Here is an 18,687-nt window from a genome sequence, read left to right as displayed (position 1 = left end):
AGGCAAGGGGAAAAACAAGACCCCCAAGACCACCGTACCTCCTTCCCCGATTGACCCAGCTGACACCACCGTGGGCAAGAGTCCAGGCCAGCTAGCAGAAGCCCTTACGTCCGTCTGGGGCTCTACCTCCAAGGCGAATACGCCTGGAGCCTCGCCGCTCGTTCAAACATCCAGATCTCTCGAGCCAACAACGCCGAAGACTGAAGCTCCCCCTCCGCTGTCTCACAAAGCTACGCCAAAGACTACGGAGGTCAAGCTTTCAGAGCCACCCACACCTGCACTCCAAGAAGCCCACCACTCATTCTCCACCAGTGTCGTCTCTGAAGTACTTCAGGAGACAACGAGAGAGCTCTCGGTTGAGATTACGCAAGAGACAAGGGTGGAAGGCCCTCCATCGTCTACCACGCCCGCAGACACCGTTCCTACTGAGCTCATCTCGGATGCTCCCAGGGACCTCGCCGCGATTGTGGAGGTTTCAGAGGTGGCTGCCGAGCAGCACACGGAGACAACTCTTACTGTCACAGAGACGCAATCCAATGTTCTGGGTATCGATGTTTCTGTACCCGCACTCGAGCTCAATTTCAATTCGGAGGCACCATCTGCATCAGCAGATGATACCACTGGCGATGGTGGTTGGGACCCCGATGACACGTGGGGTGCCACTGAAGTGAAAGAGCAAGAGCCTGTTAGCTCCCCCACTTGGGGTTCTTCTGGTGGAGGCGGTAGCACCGGATGGGGCTCCAGTGTGGCCAACACCAAATGGGGGGCGCCTAAATCGAAGAGTAGCTGGTCTATGGGAGCTATGGGAGCTGCACCCTCTTTTGGAGGCCTCGGCTCTACTCTCGCAGGATCGTTTGGTAACTTCCTCGGCGCTGATGGCAGGAAAAGTTCCAGGCCTTCGCCGAAGCCTGACTTATCTTCACTTCCAGCTGAACACACTTCTTCTCTTGGAGGCCTCGGCTCTCTTGCAGGATCATTCAGTAACCTCCTCGTCGCTGATGACAAGAAGAGTCCCATGCCCTCGCCGAGACCTGACGCATCCCCTCTTCCACTTCATCACGCTCTTGCCAATGTAGGCGACACAATACCAGGTGACACACTGGCTCCCCCCGTACAGATGACAAAAGAGCCTCCTACGCCAGCTGAGGCGCCGACCAATGCGGCGGACGCGGCACCACCTTCTACCGATGCAGCAGCAACTACAGAGAAAGCGGTAGAAGAATCCCCTCCCGTAGACACCAACGCTGCTGCTCCTGGAGAGCCAGTTACGATAGGTGATGGGGAGGGTAATGATGTCGAGGAAGAGAAAGAGAAAGAGGAGGAGAAACCGAAGGTATCTGCCACGCCGATGGCAAAATCCACCAGCAAAGGGGGAGGGAAAAAGAAGAAAGGGAAGAAGTAAGATGCAGGCGCTCGGGTGTGCTACGCAGATCCCCTACTTCGCGATATTGTTCATCATCTACTTTACTTCTGACGAACTTGTGATACTGCTATTCTTGGAGCTAATAACTTTGATACCTGTAGCTTTTGAGTCAATATCCGGGGAAAGCGTGAACAGCGGTCACCAGCCTGCACCAGCACTTGACGAACTCCCTCTCTAAGAGACCCCGGCTCTAAATCTTGCATGATTAAATACAAAAAAGTGGATTGATATATTCTGCCAAAATAATACAAAAGTATTGTAATGAGAATCCGAGCCTGGCGTGCGCAGTCAAGGGACAGCAACATCGAAGCGACAACTGTCTTCAAGCTCAGGGTTGTTTGAATCGACCATGGGCAGCCCCAAGATTTTGGCTAACTCGATAGCCATGAAACCTATATGCTTACCGCATATTAGGTGCACGGAAGCGCAATTGATCAGTGATACCCACCAACTGGTGGTATGTTGGGCTGACGGTTTGCACAGCCAGGGTATGCAGTAACTTCGAGTTGACAAGTGAGTTCAAGCTCAGGGTCATCCAGCATGGGCAGATCCAAGATTACCAAAAGCCATAGAGCCTAGAAGTCATCTTAACAGCACAAGGAATCAGTGTAACTCACCAAGCATTGAGATGAGCCGTCTTCGTCCGGCTGTCCAGCCTGAGTCTGGGAGGCCATGATGATTAGCAGTGGTGCAATCACAATGGCGATGTCCAAGCCTCTTACTGGTATCTGCCTATCGATGCCCACCATTGATAGACATGCGGTCAATCGAGACCCTCCTGTTTTCCATGTCGGCCGTGACATCCCTATCAGCGAGGAAGAGATTCGAAAACGGAGGCTGTCAAGGAGAAAGTACGTACACCTGTTCAGCCTTGCTCAAGCCTCCGAGCTCCCTGCGTACCAAAGTTGTGGAGATGGTGTACAACAACGAGCGGCCGGAGTTGCGTTCCGGTCTGACATTAGTTCTACGTTCAGTAGTACGGTCATCCCGAGAGCTTTGGTCTGGGACCTCGTGATTCAAGTCTATCGATGCTTGCTTACCCAGTCAGTCCAGGCAAGCGCGATTGTTCACAGCAAGAGGAGGCACCAAAACGATCATGATTCATAGTGTGCACGGTCGTAAGTAACCCACGAGAAGGGATTCAACTGCAGAGCAAGCAAATGAGGCACAAGTCCAGTATCCAAAAAGGAAAATGAAACAATCCAAGCACACGCCGTGCTACCTACGGACCATCCCAACGCTCCGATTACTGATGCCCTGATCAAAACTACGCTTCCTCCGTCTCCCATTATCAACATGAGACGGCAAACCAGACTTGAGAGTCGTAGCGCTCGCATTCTTCCTCACATCCAACGAGAATGCAGCGCCGACAGCAGGCATGCTCAGCCGCCGTATCCAACCCCTAGGCTTCTCGGGGCGCAAGAGAATGGGAGGCTCTGGAGGACGCAGATCGCGAGGGGAGGGCGAAGCCTCTGGTGTCTTGTATTTGGTAACAGAACAAGTAACGCAGCCGCAGAATGGTGCGTGGTCCTTTGTGGGTAGAGGAGTAGACGGTTGGGAGCGCGATGGAGACTGAGAACCACGTTGTGGTGGAGTCGAGCTCGGTAGTGGTACGAGGTGTGAAGTACTTTGCGAGCCGCGTGTGTGTTGGAATGGTGTCGCACGAGGGCCTTTTGGCACGTCACTCGTACTTGTACTGATAAGTTCGCCTCGTGTGTCGAGGAAATGCATTCGATCGCGCTCGAAATCGCGCGTTTTCTGATTCAGTTCTCGCTCGCGCTGTCGGAGCTCGTATTCTTTCTCTTTGAGCTCTAGTTCTGCGAGTTCTTCGATGCGTTGCCTCCGCCTTCGAATATCTTCTTCGCCGATAGGAATGTCACGCGTGGCTTGGGAAGCAGGAGGGTCCTGATTGACCACATGTCTATCGACGGTCGGCGAACGTCGAGGAGTCATGGGCTCATCGATGGGCTGATACCTTGTAGCCAGGTCTGAAACGCTCATAGGCAATCGTGGTACATCTTTCGGCACCAGAGAAGAAGGCTCAATCTTGGAAAAAAAAAATGAGCCTCAGCACGTCAAGAATCAAAAACCAACTACTAACCGTACGACTGTATCGATTGCGCATAGCTGCAACAATACTCCCATTGCTAACAGAACTGTCAGTGCGCTCAAGCGTCTTCTTGGCAGCATCGATACTTCGACTCTTGAATGCGCTGCGGCTCTCCACTGAAGCACCGAACTCGCGCTCTGAAGGAGGGGCATGCTCAGGTTGCTTGCTGCTCAGTGTTTTCTCGCTTGAAGTCGCTCGTGCGATCAGGGACGGTCGACAAGGTCTTGCTTCCTCGCGGGACTGCTCTGAAATCTTATTCTCGCTACCCGTCGATATCATCGATCCAACTTGTTCCTGCAGAACTCTCTCTTCGATGTGGTTGTCAGAGTACGTATACTGCGAAGACGAAGGCGTAATCTGTCCCTGAGACGCAGGAGGCGACTTGAAGCTATCAACGAGCGTAGGCGTATCAGAAAGTGCACTCTCGATCGGTTGTGGAGACTCCGATAATAGGGTATAGGTCGATTGAGCCGTTTGATTTGGTTGGGGAATTTGCAAACTCTGCATCTGCGTTCTCTGGCGATGCAGCTCTGCTTCGTTGGCAGCTAGAGGTACGGGGAAATGCGTCGGGGGGAAGGGGAACGCGGAGAGAGTCGTTATTGAGTTTATAGAACCCTGGTTCTGCTCGTTGGAGCTGAATGGTGGGTGGGGGCGTTCGAGGTTGACGGAGTTGCTTTGTGAGGGAAAGGGGAGCGAACCTTGGTATTGTTGTTTGGCAGGGGGGATGTTTTGACCCCATTCTGTAACAACCCGATTCGGAAAAGGAATTTGAGCAGGTGCGGGTGATACGTCCGGTAGGTCGTCAGGAAGGGGACCCATCCATGCGCCTTCACAGAGAGCTCTCCATTCGCCGAGCGGTCCAATAGATGGGGAGAATCGGCGGATGCTTTCACATGTTCGCATCCATTCTGCATCCGCAACCCTCGAGAGGCAGGCTGCTACGCTATACGTAGTTGACGTGTGCTGTTGTGTCACTAGCACCGCATGATTGCTGTCGAATACACGGTCACAACCAAGGCCACTCCAGTAGTCATAAGCGCGACTCACTATTTCTCCTGAGACATCTCAGGACCAAGCACGCTGAGAAGATTGACATAACGAGCGTGTTCCTCCCCAGCATCGCGTGCGCTCTTCTTAGCCTTCTTCTCGTATGCCTGACCTTGCAGGAATCATTGAGACAACGCTAGCCAGAGCGAACGACAAAATGACGTACCAGCATATTTGATGCGAGCGTTTGAATCGTTCATACGTTCGTCGTGATTTTTCTCTTCTTTCTTCAGTCATCGATGAGTGAGAGCGGGGTGGAAAGCGGGAGGGACGTGACGTACTGCGAGCTTTTTCAACCATTTTTTCATCTCTGAACTGATGCTGTCGCATTCCTTATCAGCTATCTTCGCGAATTTGGCGTCGACGTCGGAGAGGACGTCGAATATGCTCGCGCTAGCGTTCAAAGCGTTGCCTGCGCACGTTTCGTGAGAATGCCTGATAATTGGATTGGAAGGCAAACCCACCTGCGATTTCACTAGTGGTTTTGAGCACAGCAGCTTCCTTGAGAGCCTTTGAGAACTTCCTCTGTAGTGCAACGATAGCCCCTGCAGCTTCGCAATAGTCATTAAGCATATTCACGAGTGTCTCAAGTGTTCGGCATGACTTGTGGATGTCTTGTCGTTCTGCGGGGTTTTGGGAAGTGGTGGTGCCCGACATGGAGATGTCACAGATGTGCTGAAGGTGGGGAAGCAGTACGTATAGATACTGAAGACTTTGCTCCCTGCTCACGCTTGCAGTCAGCTGTCCCACATCAGTGCTGCCGGTGTGAGATGATCATCGGACTTTGAATCCACACACACAAGAAACAGGTAATAGTCAAGACAATGTGCTAGTCATACACGATATACTACAGCAGAACATGTTGAGTTGGTAGTTGTGTGAGGTCCAGCTAGAATGCGATGCATATGCAAGATGTGAGCGTGGCGGGTCTGGAGATTTGTTAGGACAGGTGCCATGCATGAAGGAGGTGAGCACGAACTAGTAAAATGGGCGTCTGATACTTCCTTTCAATGGGTCCTAGTTTCGTCAGAATGTTGTTCTGTACTTGGGGTACATCCATAAATAATCACGACATCCGCAATGCGAGTGTATGCTTTACCTTGATGACTTCATGCGTAGCAAGCGTTTCCAGGGTTTCCGTCTTGACCGAGAATTGGGACCAGGTTGGAGTGGAATAATGTATTTGCTGCGGGAAGGTGAATGAGACGCGAGTGGGTGCTAATCACAAAACAGTCAGAAGTGCATCAGGCTAGAAGAGAAGTGTACTCACGTCAAGTGAGCATGTTTCGATATTCCTTTGCTCTCTCAGACCTTGCTGAACGTGCCCATGGTCTGATGGATCATACTGAATGTCTCATGAGAACTAGAATATGCCAGAATCAATAATACTGGACTCACATCTGAAGCATCGGATGCGAAATATACGCATTGCACCTTGGTCAACAGAGCACAGTGGTCGCTGATCCATCTCCTCCGTGTTAGTTTCCCGTATTTCTTCCCAACGGCGAGCTTCTTTGGTGTGTCCATAAAGAAGCCTGGACGAGGCGTATAGACCAATTTGTCCAGTCTTCCCGGGGCGAGTGGGGAACGGGGTTGATACCCCCAAGTGAATCCTCTTTCATCGGTATCATCACCGCTCCATGCATCCCACAAGCCAACAGATTCTACCAGTGTGGAGTCATTGGGCGTGACAGCGTTAAAGTCCCCTCCAACGACTCCGCCGAACAGCCCATCCTGCATTAAAGTATCAGCGACGAGTTTGAGTTGTTTCTCCCTGATTGGGGCGCCATCGGGTAATGGGTCAAGGTGGGTGTTAGCAATTCGCAAGGTGACGGTAGATGCAGACGATGGGGGAGCTTGCGCGGTGTCCAGGAGACCGCTTAGCTTGACATCTATGAAAATAGCATGGTGCTGCGACTCAGAGCAGTTGAAATGAATGGAAAAAGACTTTGCGATGTGGATGGAACGAGAGAGGAGGGTGACGGTGCCATACTTTGCAAGCTTAGGCCAGGCGTCTGTAGTTGAGGGAATGACGACGAAGAAATTCTGGACCCACTTGTTGTTGAGAATGGTAGCGAATGCAGTGGCTAGAACGCCTTGGAGGAGAATGGAGCATGGTTCAGGACGTCTACGATTCGTCCTGCACTTGAAGACTTGGTGTTGTATATAAGAGAGAGCAGCATCTAGGCGATGGTCTGCTTCTGGTCTCATGCAATCAATGTTCCATGATACGACACGGATAAAGCTGGGGGTGCGCTCTATCTCAGCTTCAGTTGGACCTGGAAGCCATTGTTTCGATTGAAGAATGTAATGCGCTGGTTGAATTTCTCGATGAGCGTCAGCCATGGCCCTCCTTCAACTCGCCTGGCATGTGCAGACTCCGTCTGTCCAATGTTAGTTATCGGTTAGTAGCGAGTGTGTGTACTGCACAGCCTGTAATGCGGCTTTTTAGACTAACCGATCAACGTTTCAACAACCGTCAAGACTCAGTACTCCGAGTCAATACTCAGTACTACAACTACTAGTACTAGTACTTTCACAAGCTCAACATTTCATTACCGTTGTCACTAGTCGCCCACAAAAGAGTGCGGTACGGCGGCAGGATGTTGCACGGACCAAGATCGACGCAGGCAGCTCATGAGCCGCAGCTCGCATGCATGGTATGCGCTTTCCGCTTGGCATACGCGGGTAGGAGCGCACAAGGGAACCTCTACAACCATCTACCATGCCTATGCATGATAACATGGAACATCGAAGATATCGGTGACTGATACTACTGTATCTCCATTATTGACCACACCCCTATATTGACCCCCAGACAAGTTTTATCGTCCTGGATACATTCACACTGAATCACAGAGCTGAACGATGGGTAATCGAAACGGAACTAAGCCGTTTGACGATTCCATGCGTCACTGATAGCACATTGCTTATCACCGTCAGAGCGCTATATCGGAGGTCATATCGGTTATCATCGTCTGAACGTGCGTCTCCTCTCGTCATCGTGACTTTCATCTAAGTATACTTTAGTACTTGACGGTCGAGAAGCAAGCTCTTGGAGGTTACAAAGTACAGTGTTCGGTTACATGCAATTACATGGGTCCATGAATGGCGGAGACATGGTTACGAGAGCCTATCTGTCCTTCTGGAAAGCATAGGACCTTCTTTTCATAGATGCCTTTCCAACTTACTTGATCTTGACGATTTGATCGAGTTCATGTGCCTCGCACGGACGATTATCAGCCTCGTCACGAATACGCCAGGTGATGATAGTATGATGTTCTGCGTTCAAGGCTATGCTAGTGGCACGTGCAGAAGCTATACCCCTCCCAACCAAAGCAAGCAAGTTTCCCCATGTATTACTATTTGTTCGAATCAGAGAAGGTCTAGTTTTAAATATTCGTGGGTTGGCGTCTATTGTAACTTTTTGGGATCGACCTAGCACTTTGACGGGTGAATGGCACTATCCATGAGCTCTGGCTCAAGTAGTCCTCAGTGGGATAACCGTCATCGTGGCTTTATTTCTCCCGCCGAACTACAACAGCTCAGACAAGCTAGTCCAGGTAGAGGAACCGATCTACACGAGTTTCACGCACGACAACCTGCAACAAGCACACCAGCCGACCAAAACCCTAGCGCTGGAGCAGTAACGTTAACAAGTCAACAGGAGGACCAGTCGGTCTCGAGACCCACTACTAATACAATGTCCCACACTCGCACTTCCTCCTTCTTTTCCTTTCGAAAGCAGTTGCATTCAAGTGACGCGAATGATCACCAGCAGCAATCTAGCCGACGCCCAAGCACAGGCGCGAGCGACCGCGACTTCGCACCCCAAAACAACCAACAGCGCGCTCAAACAATGGGCCCACTGCGCTCCTCGCCGGAGAAGTTCTCCCTAGAGAAGCAGGATGACCAAGAGTCCGACACGGCTTTGGCAGCCCGCAGGGAATCTACCTCCGTCCCCCCTCTTCACCCTGAAATACGCTCCATTGTTCAGCTCACTGTCGCCCATGCCCGCAAGGTCTACTTCAGCGGCCCCCTTGTCAAACGCGTACAGCGCCAACCGGATGGCCAACGTCCCAAAGATGATGGATGGGTTGACGTATGGGCCCAACTTAGCGGCACAACATTGAGCATTTGGGACATGAAGGAGATTGAAGCAGCAAACAAGAAGGGCCTCGAGGTCCCTCCTACATATGTAAATATTACAGATGCCGTGAGTTTACTTCGTCCTCTTTCTATGCTGGTGGTGATGACGCTGGTTGTAGTTCGTTCACGTACTAGGTTCAGTGACTGGCCCTGCCGAGACTCCAGATTCCCCGCGAAAGACATACTCCAACGTCCTCACTCTCAACACAGCAGGCTCCAATTTGCTTTTATTCAGCTGTCCGTCAATACCGGCATTGGAATCATGGGCAACAGCTCTACGATTATCTGCTTGGGAAAAGTCTCGTCTCGAAGAAATGTATACTGCTCATTTGATACGCATAACATTGCTTGAAGGTCAGTTCCCTTACTGGAGTTCATGTCCATCCCTGACGCCCTGTTTCTCAGGCAAAGATACACGCACAACCCTCGTCCGTGGCCGCATGGAAGGGTGGGTGCTCATACGCGTTGCTGGACAAACAGATTGGAAACGCTTGTGGATGGTCATCTCCGGGTCGCAATCTTCAGGCGTCGATCCTGGAGCCCTGTCCACAACAACTGGCACTGCACCTACTCCCAAGAAGCGCATGTCAAATCTGTTCTCGCGGGATCACTCCCCTGAACCTCTCCCCGTGAAGCCTCTGCTTGCACTTTACGCAACCCCAAGACCAAAAGACAAGAAGCACCCCCTTCTTACGCTTAGGGAGGTTTCGCAGGCGTTTGCAGTGTACCCAGAGCGTCCGGAGTTGATCAACCGCAGCACGCTCATGAAACTCGAGGGCCTGATTGGCGATGAGGAAATGGCGGGCACGATGAAACGCAGGGAGGGATGGTTGCTCATTATGCCTGAGCTCGAGGCAGGGAACACGCAAGCATCTGAGATGCTCAAGTGGCTCGTTGGTGAGTAGAATATTTCAGTCACACAGAACATAATGGCTCACCATTTTATTAGCGCTTCACGACGCCTTTGAACTATATGGACGTCCGAAAGTATACACCTGGGACCCTCGTGATCCCGTTTCACTTATGTTTGCTTACCCCGTCAATCCAGGGAGAGACGTGAGTACAATTTGCTTGTCTGTTTCAGTCCGCTGATTTATCGGATGTCAGCTCCTGTTCCTTGATCGTGAAGTTGCAGAGTCTATGGATCCACGTGATGATCGTACGTCCGCCATTCGTAACCGTCTCCTCAACATCCTTTTCTCGCGCATGCCTGAATTGCGTGCCACGTCTGCACCGCCCCCCCTGCCACCCATGGCTTTGGGTGCTGATCCAAATCGACCACCACAGCAACAACCATCACAAAATGTTGCTCAGCCCCGATCACAAACACAGAACGGTCAACCTGGCTATGTCCCTCAGCTCCCCACGATCAATTTCGACTTGCGCTCGCCCCCAGATCTCACTGTCGGTCACGCTCTCTCTCCCATTACAGAACGGAGCGTAACGCGCGAAACATTTCCGGATTTCCCTCATACGCAAAGCCGCTCGATGTCGAATGAGCATCACGGGCCCGAGTCAATGATGATCAGCAGATCTATGTCGAGTGAGCAGCCAGATTCGTTGGGGCAGTCGATGAGCAGTGGACATCAGGACTTTATGTCGCGTTCCATGTCTGAGCACAGCCAGTCTCAGATGCTTTCACCGCTTAACTCGTTGAACCCGGTTCTAGAGAGTGTATCTGGGTCGATCACAGCTCTCCCACTGACTGGGAGCCCTCCTCCTACCTTGCGTCCCGAGTCAAGGCCTACACCGAGCTTGGAGACTATGCAAACGAGGAGCACAGAGCCGTCAACAAGTGCGAGTGTGGATGTTGGCGGGTTCAGACTTCCCCTCACGCCCGAGTCTCCTGGGTCACCTACATTTTCTACAAGCTCGACAAGTCCCAGCTCGGGAATTGGTAGGCCTACTTCGCCAGGAATGTCTTTGTCGGCCCTTGTCGCGCCTGTGCCCATCAGGTCACCGGTTTCGAGATCTCCCCCTCCTATCTCGAGGCCCATTTCAATTCTCACATCGCCTTACTCCCCCAAAGGGAAGGATAAAGAGTTACCGTCCATTCAAGATGTACAAGATGCTTTGCAGCTGCCACCTCGAGCAATGTCTCCACCCCACCCGTTTATAACACCCCTGCATAACGCAGACTCACCGCCCTTGCCTCCCAAAGCGCAGTCACCGACCCCAACACCACGAGTGCCTGTTGCTGTAGCAACAGTTCCTGTCGCCCCCACACAGCCCCTAGCACAAGACACTGAGATCTTTTCAGACGCTCTCTTCTACATGCAACAATTCGACGAGAAACCCAAGAACCCGCCGCGGCGTGTACCAACCACCATTTCTGAAGCTTCAAACTCCGACGAGAGTTCAGCGTCTGACAAAGCTCTGCGCCCATCACCAGCGCGTAGGGGAACGCCGATGTCATTCTCAGAGCTGGGAAGGGCGGAAGCTAATAATAGCGAACCCAGCATGATCGGCTCGCGCCCTTCTCTCGGCCGTAAGCCGTCCGGTGCACGTGTCCAACCTACCTCTAGCCGAGGCCCAAATGTGGAAGCCACCTTAGTTTCCTCACCTTCTTTAGAGCACGTTCACGTCCAGGCCATGGCGGATTCGCAGCAGAAGATGATCCAAAAGCAGAACAGCGGCGACGACGTTAATGTAGATGCACTTGCTGCATTGTCTTTTCTCGACAGTGCATCGGATGTCGCACCGTCGCCCGCTCCTGCACACCAGCCGCCGCCGCCGGAACAAGACGTGTCGTCAGAGCCTACTGTGGAGGGCAGCGCTGCATCTGAAAGCTCGGAGGGTGTGACTCAGTATAGGTCATCGTTTGCACCTTCCAAGCAGGCAGCACAACGGAAGGCGCGTGCACAAGCGCAGCATCAGGCAGTGCTTCACAAGCCTGGGAGAGCAAACGGGAAGCGTGCCACACCTGGGAACAGGCTTTCTGGGTGGAATGAGAGTAGTGATGAAGAAGAGGAAGAGGAAGAGGAAGAAGATGACGAGGATGCTGACTCTGACGAGGAACCCCCTTCGACGTTGGAGAGCAAGAAGACGGGTCCTGTTGCGCCTGTACCGGTTCCGGCTGTCCGACCTCTGCGTCCCGGAAGTGCAGGGCGTGCTGTGACACCTGGAGAACAAGCAACCGACGCGAATCCTTACGCACAATTACGACATCCTCGTAACCTGCCGCCTGTTCCAAGGCCGATGACTCAAGGTTAGAGTACACCCGTCTTCGTTGTATTTTCTGAGCTGACGATTTACAGGTGGTGTGTCAGATGACTACATGAACGCCATGCCACCGCCTCGGCGACTCGCATCCGATCAGCACATGCGAACACTAGATGATGCTCCTCACCTGCGCCCACAGTCTGAATATACTTCCCAAGTTCTTCGTCCACAAGCAGACTTTAACCAACACGCTGCCGCTCGCCAGAGCATTTGGACACAGGTTCTCGATTCTGGTCGCACGCCTGGTTCTCATCCCCAGCCTGAAACTCCCTCGCACCAACGCGACCCTTTCATCCAGTTGGAACCTGCCTCTCATTCCATGACGAAAGCGTTCACTCCACATGGTCTTCTATCTGCTGGGATGCAGGACAAGCAGGACCGTTCTGCCAAGCGACAAGAAGAGCTTGCGCGGGAAACTGGTGCTTCGCTCATCAACGTTCCGAACAAACCACCACCACCTCAGACGGGTCTCTTGGGCGCGATCACTGCTCATGAGCGCGAGCGTAAACGTGAGGGTGGCGTCGGTGCTGCTCTAACGGAACGCGAGCGCGACAAGAGGATGGCTGAAGATCGACAGCGCAAGATTGATGACTTCCAACGCAATCAACTGGAGATGCAGGGCATGTACGGAGGTGGACAGCAGTACCCCAACATGATGGGTAACCCGATGATGGGCAATCCTATGATGATGGGCATCAACCCGATGATGACTGGTGGGAACCCAATGATGGCTGGTCCCAACCCGATGATGAACGGCGCGAACCCAATGATGAACGGTGCCAACCCCATGATGACAGGTGGATATATGGGCTATCCGGGTATGATGCCGGGATTTGGGAATCCGCAGTTCTTTGCGCAGCAGGCGGCGCAAGCTGCTTACCAACAAGCGATGATGGCATATTCCTCCGCTGGGTCACATGTCGGCGATGGCATGCACCCCACGCCCATGAATCCCATGATGACCGGCGGTGGGATGGGCTACGATCCTCGGATGTCGATGATGGGCGTGCCGATGATGGGCAACCCCATGGGCATGAATCATATGGGTGGTGGTATGGGTGGTGGTATGGGCATGGGCATGGGAGGTGGCGGCATGGGAGGTGGTGGTATGGGAGGCATGGCAGGTATGGGCATGCAGATGACAGGTGGTTCGGCGTTCGACGCACGATATTCTCCAGCTAATATGGAAGATCTTCGTCCTCCCGGCTCGCTCGCGCAGGGTCAACGCACTGGCCACAGTTCGTCCCGGAATAGTTCGGCTGGTCAAGGATCGCCCGCCGGACCACGCCCTGTCGATGCGCGCGACAGCCCCAAAAGCTGATTTGCACTTCCTCATTTTCATAATCCTCGTTTAGGCATTTCTTCTTCTCGGTCAGGCGTGCAAGGACAGTTAATTCATCCACGCTTTTTATGAAGTTTACGACCATAAAATGCCTTTTGCCTAGTTTATCAACCTTCATAGCTCCGCTCTTCATGGACTTGGTCATCTCAAATTATCTTCTGCATAGTTATATCTGGGTCCTTGACGAAATGGTTACGGTAGTATCAGGTGTATCTGTCAACACTAGATCGTTTTTCGCTGGTGAAACTAGTTGTGCGAGAATTACTGCAGTCGAGAGCGGGTGCAATTAATGTTCGGCCCACGTGCTCGGATCAGGAGTCATTGAGTGTTGTCAGTGGTCACCGAGACCCAACGGCTCATTGACGTCCATCGAAGTTTCTAAGTCCATGCGCTCACAATCACTTTCTTAGAAGACTGACAGATGGGTGTAAAGTCACTATGGGATCTCTTGTCTCCAGTGGGCCGCCCAGTGCCGTATGTACTCTATAATCATAATTTCTGGGGTTTCGACATGCTTACACGTCGTATTCGTCTTAGGCTCGAGACCATTGAGGGGAAAGCGCTCGCCATTGATTCTAGTATCTGGATCTACCAGTTTCAAGCTACTATGCGCGACAAGGATGGACGTGGATTGGTGAACGCACATGTGCTTGGTTTCTTCCGACGTATCTGCAAGCTATTGTTCTACGGTATTCGCCCAGTCTTTGTGTTTGATGGAGGAGCTCCTGCGCTCAAGAGAAACACGATTGTAAGATACTCTTACCTTTTGCTCACCGCAATGTTGACGGTATGTTATAGATCGAGCGTAAGAAGAAGAAGAGTGGTGCTGCTGCAACTCACGGCAAGATTGCGGAGAGGCTGCTGGCGGCCCACATGAGACGGGAGGCTTTGGTACATGCTCAAGCGTCACAGTATGCGACCTATTGTATCCTGAACAAGTGTGCAAATGCTTATATACGTGAGCCAGCCCTCCATCGTCAAAGGGCAAACAGAAAGCGCCCTCAGGACCCGTGGTCCTGGATGAGAACGCTGTTTATCTTGAGGACATCGATAATTCTGCACCGAAGACACCGGCAAAGAACAAGGCAGCACAAACACCTCCTTCGTCAAAAAAGAAGGCTCGCTTTTATGATCATGATCCGTACAGGCTTCCAGAAGTGGACCTCGAAGAACGCGTGGCGAAGGTTACTAGTTCGAAGGCCCCAGACCCACGACTTGCCACAGAGGAAGAGCTGCGAACATTCATAGAGGAGATGCGTCCAGAGGACTTTGATGTCACTTCTACAGCATTCCGAGAGCTGCCTACAGAAGTTCAGTATGAAATTGTTGGTGACCTCAGGTTGAAGTCGCGTCAGACATCGTACAAGCGCCTGCAGAATATGCTACGGAAGGCAGAGACTCCTCTGGACTTTTCTCGAGAACAGATCAAGAATCTCAAGCAACGAAATGCTCTAACTCAACAACTCCTGACGACCACCGACAGCATCGGTAAAGCGCACATTACTATTCCTGTTCGAATTGCCAGTGAACGCAATCGAGAGTATGTTCTTGTCAAGAACGAGGGTGCAGACGGCGGTTGGGTCTTAGGCATCCGAGACGAAGGCACACGGTCAAAACCAATTGAAATCGATCAAGACAAGCCCGCGCATCAAAGCGACAGTGATGATGATATGGAGATGGAGGAAGTCAGTATGTACGCTGCCGGCATCCTTCATTACCGTTGATCATTGGTTCATTATGTTGTCAGACCAGGTGATGTAGCCCCTGATCCCGATCTTCGGGAGTTTCAGGCAAGTATGGCATTGCACGCGATAGGTAAACGCTCGCAGCCATCCGTGCCAAAACCTGTCCAGCGGCGAATCAAATCGAAGCCTTTATTTGATTTGGATGACGACGACATATCCAGACCTTTGATTCAAGACGAATTTGACGACATTGAGGACGCTGAGCTTGCCCTTGCCATTCAGGCCTCACTAGAAGATCACACTGCACATTATAAGCTTAGTACGTCTTTCTAGAGGGGGCAGGGACGTGGCAGAATTTGACCTTCATTTAGCCTTTTCAGAACCTTCTCCTTCCAAACTCAGCCCTCCTGCGACTCCTCAGCCAAAACCTGATCTTCGACCCCATGACTCTGATGAGGACCTATACACGTCCCCTTCTCGGCTGGAGACCGCGCTTTCGATTGCGGGGGCCGGTCCGGTGCGAAGGTTATCTGGAACTCTGCATGATCTTCCATCGCAATCTTTGTTCGGGAAGGCGGCTTTGTTGGTTTCACCGAAGATAGCCTCAAGTCCAGTGCCATCTGTCCAATTATCCCCGTCAGAATCAGATGAGAGCATGGATGATGTTTTGCCTGTACAATCCATCGAGGTACCACACAGAACCCCGTCACCCGTTGATATCAGCGCCCGTTTCGAGCCACCACCATCTCCCAAAGTTTTGCGGGATGTCGCACAAGATTCGGATGACGACATGGAAGAAGTCGCCGTCATTGATCAAGGTCACGTTGAGGAGATACCCGAGAGTTCTGTGCCTGTTACAATCTCAGCATCGGAAGTGCTCGATGCGGCGAAAGAACGACAGTCAACCTTCCCTGCGTCTTTTCAGCTACCGAAGACATTAGATCCCTCACAGGCTTCGTCGTCTAATGCGGTCACGTCCGGGGCCGCCCCGGTACCCGAGAGCGGTGATGAATCTGATATCGAATGGTCGCGGTCTCCGTCTCCTGTTCATGGTGCTGCTCCGGAGAGTACTGATCAGGGAGCGACATCTGCTACCGCTGAAACATGGGACGCTGCTCAGGAAATGGATCCACACGCTGAAGAAGGCGAATTTGCCCGGTTTATCTCGCAAGTCAAGGGCAAGGATTTGGATGCCGTCAGACATGAGATCGACGAAGAGATCCGGACGTTGAATCAGCAGAAGAAGGCAGCGATGCGTGATTCAGAAGACATTACTCAACAGATGATCTCTCAAATTATGGTATGCGCGCCGTGCTACATGTATTATTATTCATTTGAGCTCATCGGGTCCAAGCTGTTGTTGCGTCTTTTCGGCATACCATACATCACCGCACCGATGGAAGCCGAAGCACAGTGCGCAGAATTAGTATCGCTGGGTTTAGTCGAGGGCATCATAACGGACGACTCGGACGTCTTCCTTTTCGGAGGCATGCGCGTATTCAAGAACATGTTTAATCAATCCAAGACGGTGGAATGTTTTCTTTTGTCCGACCTGTCGCGGGAGCTTGGGCTCGAACGCGATACGCTTATCCGCCTGGCGTACTTGCTCGGAAGCGACTACGTAGAGGGGCTTCCAGGAGTTGGCCCTGTAATGGCCATGGAACTGCTGAAAGAGTTTCCGGGCGAGGACGGCCTTCATAAGTTCAAGGACTGGTGGACTAAAGTCCAAAGCGGGCGGGACCGAGAAGAGGACAATACTACCAAATTCCGGAATCGTTTCGTATGTGCCTTGCTGAAAATTTTTGATGCTGTTTCATGTGCTTATCTCTTCGTCTAGAAAAAGAAGTTCAAAAACTTATACCTGCCCCCGGAGTGGCCTAATGCTTTAGTGGTAAGTGGCTACTGCTTTGTCGGGTTCCAATGAAGGGTAATCTCTGCGCCGTAGAGAGATGCTTATTATCATCCGACGGTGGATTCATCAGATGAGCCGTTCAAATGGGGTATGCCAGATCTTGACGCCCTCCGGAAGTGCGTAATGACCACGTCCCGTGCTCGAAAGAAAAAAAATTGCTCACAAGGTTCCGTAGCTTTTTCCACGAAGAACTACGCTGGAACCAAGCCAAAGTTGATGAGACACTTTTACCGATCATTCAGAACATGAATAAGCGGAACCAGGTACAGACCAAGCCATATGGCGTGGCGTCCAATCAATCTTCGGGTGTATGTATGATTAACTCATATTTGCTAGGCAGCAGCTATGAATCGGCAAGGCAACTTGAACAGCTTTTTTGATGTTGCGCCCAGTAGCGGATCATATGCACCAAGGAAACGGCAAGCATATGGAAGCAAGCGACTTCAGCAAGTGGTTACGGATTTTCGAAAACAGCAGGCAAAACGGAATACAAGCACACCAGTATCTGATGAGGCAGACGACCTCGCACCCGAAGACGGGAAGGAGCCTGCAACCAAAAAGAGGAAAACAGGCGCTAAGCAGAAGAGCCGAACGAAAAGTAGTCCCGCGGTGGCACAACAGAAAAGACAGGGGGCAGTGACTAGCCGCAGAGGTAAGGGCCGCGCCGCTAGAGCGCAGGACTCGTCCAGATCTGGGGCACTTCAGGAATCCGAATCTGAAAGTGGGGATGAGTATGTCGGCAACGTGGATGATGACGGTCCATCCGCCACAGAAACCTCAAAACCCCGTCTCCGCCCACGGGCGAGACCAGTGGCAAAAGGGTCCCGAATACCTGACAGATACACCATGCTTGCGGCAGAGTCCGAGGGTTCTTAGCTTAAGCAACACGTACATTGCCATCATCATAGCACATGTATTTCCTTAGATCCGAGGCCCTGAACGTGCGTTATTTCCAGGAAAAACAAGGCATTTGGCGGAGTCCAGTGAACGGTGGCGAATTGGCAGAGTCACTCATAATGCAAAGATAGCAGAATGCGTGAGAGTGAAATTCTCTCAGATAAGAAACGTGAGGTCTAGGTACACCGCAATATTACTCGTCGATCTCTTCAGTCTCTTCTCTAGCCTAGAACAATGGTAAAATTAACCCATCGAGTGCACACGTGGAGCCCACCTTGTTTTCTTCAAGTCCGCCAAGTTCACGTACAAGACCGGAGTACGGGTATTCCCGGGGTACGGTTGGTCTCTCTGGAAGGAGCGCGTACTTGCACAGGAAACCAAAGCCAACGAATGCGGATATGGCGAGAGAAAGCTGAAACAAGGCCTTTTGCGGAGGAATCGGAGGAGCATCAGGGCCCCACATGGACAAGACTTCGTCGTATTCTTGAATCTGCAAAAAGGTAAAGTCTGAAACATGATTACGCGCCGGGAAGTGGGTAATGTGCTGACCGGGTCACCGAAGTTCCGTCGCATTTGTTGATCCCACCAGCCTCTAGCAGGAAGTTCCTGGTCTGATACCCATGGAAGTTCAGGGTAATCGCCAAGCTGAGGGTCTTTTTCTTGGGGTTTGTAAGTTGCAGGCGTTGCGTATGCACGCCATGATAGGGGCGACAGTTTGAAATGTCGCTTGGATGCAACGTTGCGGATGAGACGTAGCGAGCTCATCGAAGTCCAGGTGAAGTTCAGTCACGGTGTTAAGTGATCACCCAATACACTGTCAAGTCCCCCAGAATCAACATTTAGGACCCCGTACACCTTTGCGGACCCATTGAATTAATTATGAGACACCCGACGGGAAGT

General features: G+C 51.9%; 6 protein-coding genes across 6 annotated transcripts; 3 read left to right on the top strand and 3 right to left on the bottom strand.

Moving 5' to 3' along the window:
• The first annotated feature begins 349 nt into the window (after window positions 1-349).
• DEU56DRAFT_772604 (uncharacterized protein) lies at window positions 350-1,647 on the top strand. The gene has a single exon (XM_041351530.1). It carries the CDS (start codon window positions 794-796, stop codon window positions 1,400-1,402), a length of 609 nt encoding a protein of 202 aa, XP_041214147.1. The 5' UTR covers window positions 350-793; the 3' UTR covers window positions 1,403-1,647.
• Window positions 1,648-2,460: 813 nt separating this feature from the next.
• DEU56DRAFT_848908 (uncharacterized protein) lies at window positions 2,461-5,356 on the bottom strand. The gene is made up of 6 exons (XM_041355160.1): window positions 5,045-5,356; window positions 4,862-4,992; window positions 4,747-4,807; window positions 4,581-4,692; window positions 3,525-4,524; window positions 2,461-3,469 (listed from the first exon to the last, which is right to left on the bottom strand). Exons 1-6 carry the CDS (start codon window positions 5,235-5,237, stop codon window positions 2,642-2,644), a joined length of 2,325 nt encoding a protein of 774 aa, XP_041214146.1. The 5' UTR covers window positions 5,238-5,356; the 3' UTR covers window positions 2,461-2,641.
• Window positions 5,357-5,377: 21 nt separating this feature from the next.
• DEU56DRAFT_772602 (uncharacterized protein) lies at window positions 5,378-7,030 on the bottom strand. Its single transcript, XM_041351529.1, has 5 exons — window positions 5,979-7,030; window positions 5,851-5,925; window positions 5,680-5,798; window positions 5,560-5,619; window positions 5,378-5,509 (listed from the first exon to the last, which is right to left on the bottom strand). Exons 1-4 carry the CDS (start codon window positions 6,924-6,926, stop codon window positions 5,607-5,609), a joined length of 1,155 nt encoding a protein of 384 aa, XP_041214145.1. The 5' UTR covers window positions 6,927-7,030; the 3' UTR covers window positions 5,378-5,509; window positions 5,560-5,606.
• A 1,019-nt stretch (window positions 7,031-8,049) lies between these two features.
• DEU56DRAFT_952095 (uncharacterized protein) lies at window positions 8,050-13,394 on the top strand (the record flags this gene model as incomplete). The annotated part of the gene is made up of 6 exons (XM_041359157.1): window positions 8,050-8,796; window positions 8,849-9,083; window positions 9,135-9,626; window positions 9,679-9,785; window positions 9,837-11,937; window positions 11,987-13,394. 6 exons carry the CDS (start codon window positions 8,050-8,052, stop codon window positions 13,270-13,272), a joined length of 4,968 nt encoding a protein of 1,655 aa, XP_041214144.1. The 3' UTR covers window positions 13,273-13,394.
• Window positions 13,395-13,634: 240 nt separating this feature from the next.
• On the top strand, window positions 13,635-17,811 carry DEU56DRAFT_435301 (uncharacterized protein). Its single transcript, XM_041346215.1, has 12 exons — window positions 13,635-13,767; window positions 13,831-14,041; window positions 14,092-14,204; window positions 14,261-14,986; window positions 15,041-15,297; window positions 15,350-16,278; window positions 16,333-16,758; window positions 16,816-16,869; window positions 16,924-17,006; window positions 17,057-17,153; window positions 17,227-17,542; window positions 17,596-17,811. The coding sequence occupies exons 1-12, from the start codon at window positions 13,715-13,717 to the stop codon at window positions 17,607-17,609; spliced, it is 3,279 nt and encodes a 1,092-aa protein (XP_041214143.1). The 5' UTR covers window positions 13,635-13,714; the 3' UTR covers window positions 17,610-17,811.
• Window positions 17,812-17,873: 62 nt separating this feature from the next.
• DEU56DRAFT_435310 (Ndufb8, NADH dehydrogenase 19kDa subunit) lies at window positions 17,874-18,656 on the bottom strand. The gene is made up of 3 exons (XM_041346216.1): window positions 18,337-18,656; window positions 18,062-18,277; window positions 17,874-18,013 (listed from the first exon to the last, which is right to left on the bottom strand). The coding sequence occupies exons 1-3, from the start codon at window positions 18,550-18,552 to the stop codon at window positions 17,981-17,983; spliced, it is 465 nt and encodes a 154-aa protein (XP_041214142.1). The 5' UTR covers window positions 18,553-18,656; the 3' UTR covers window positions 17,874-17,980.
• Between the last annotated feature and the right edge of the window lie 31 nt (window positions 18,657-18,687).

The sequence above is a fragment of the Suillus clintonianus genome (assembly GCF_016758775.1).
Source record: "Suillus clintonianus strain FC179 chromosome Unknown DEU56scaffold_5, whole genome shotgun sequence".
Taxonomy (NCBI): Eukaryota; Fungi; Basidiomycota; class Agaricomycetes; order Boletales; family Suillaceae; genus Suillus; species Suillus clintonianus.
Note: the sequence above shows the minus strand (reverse complement) of the source record. Positions and strands in the feature narration are given on the sequence as shown.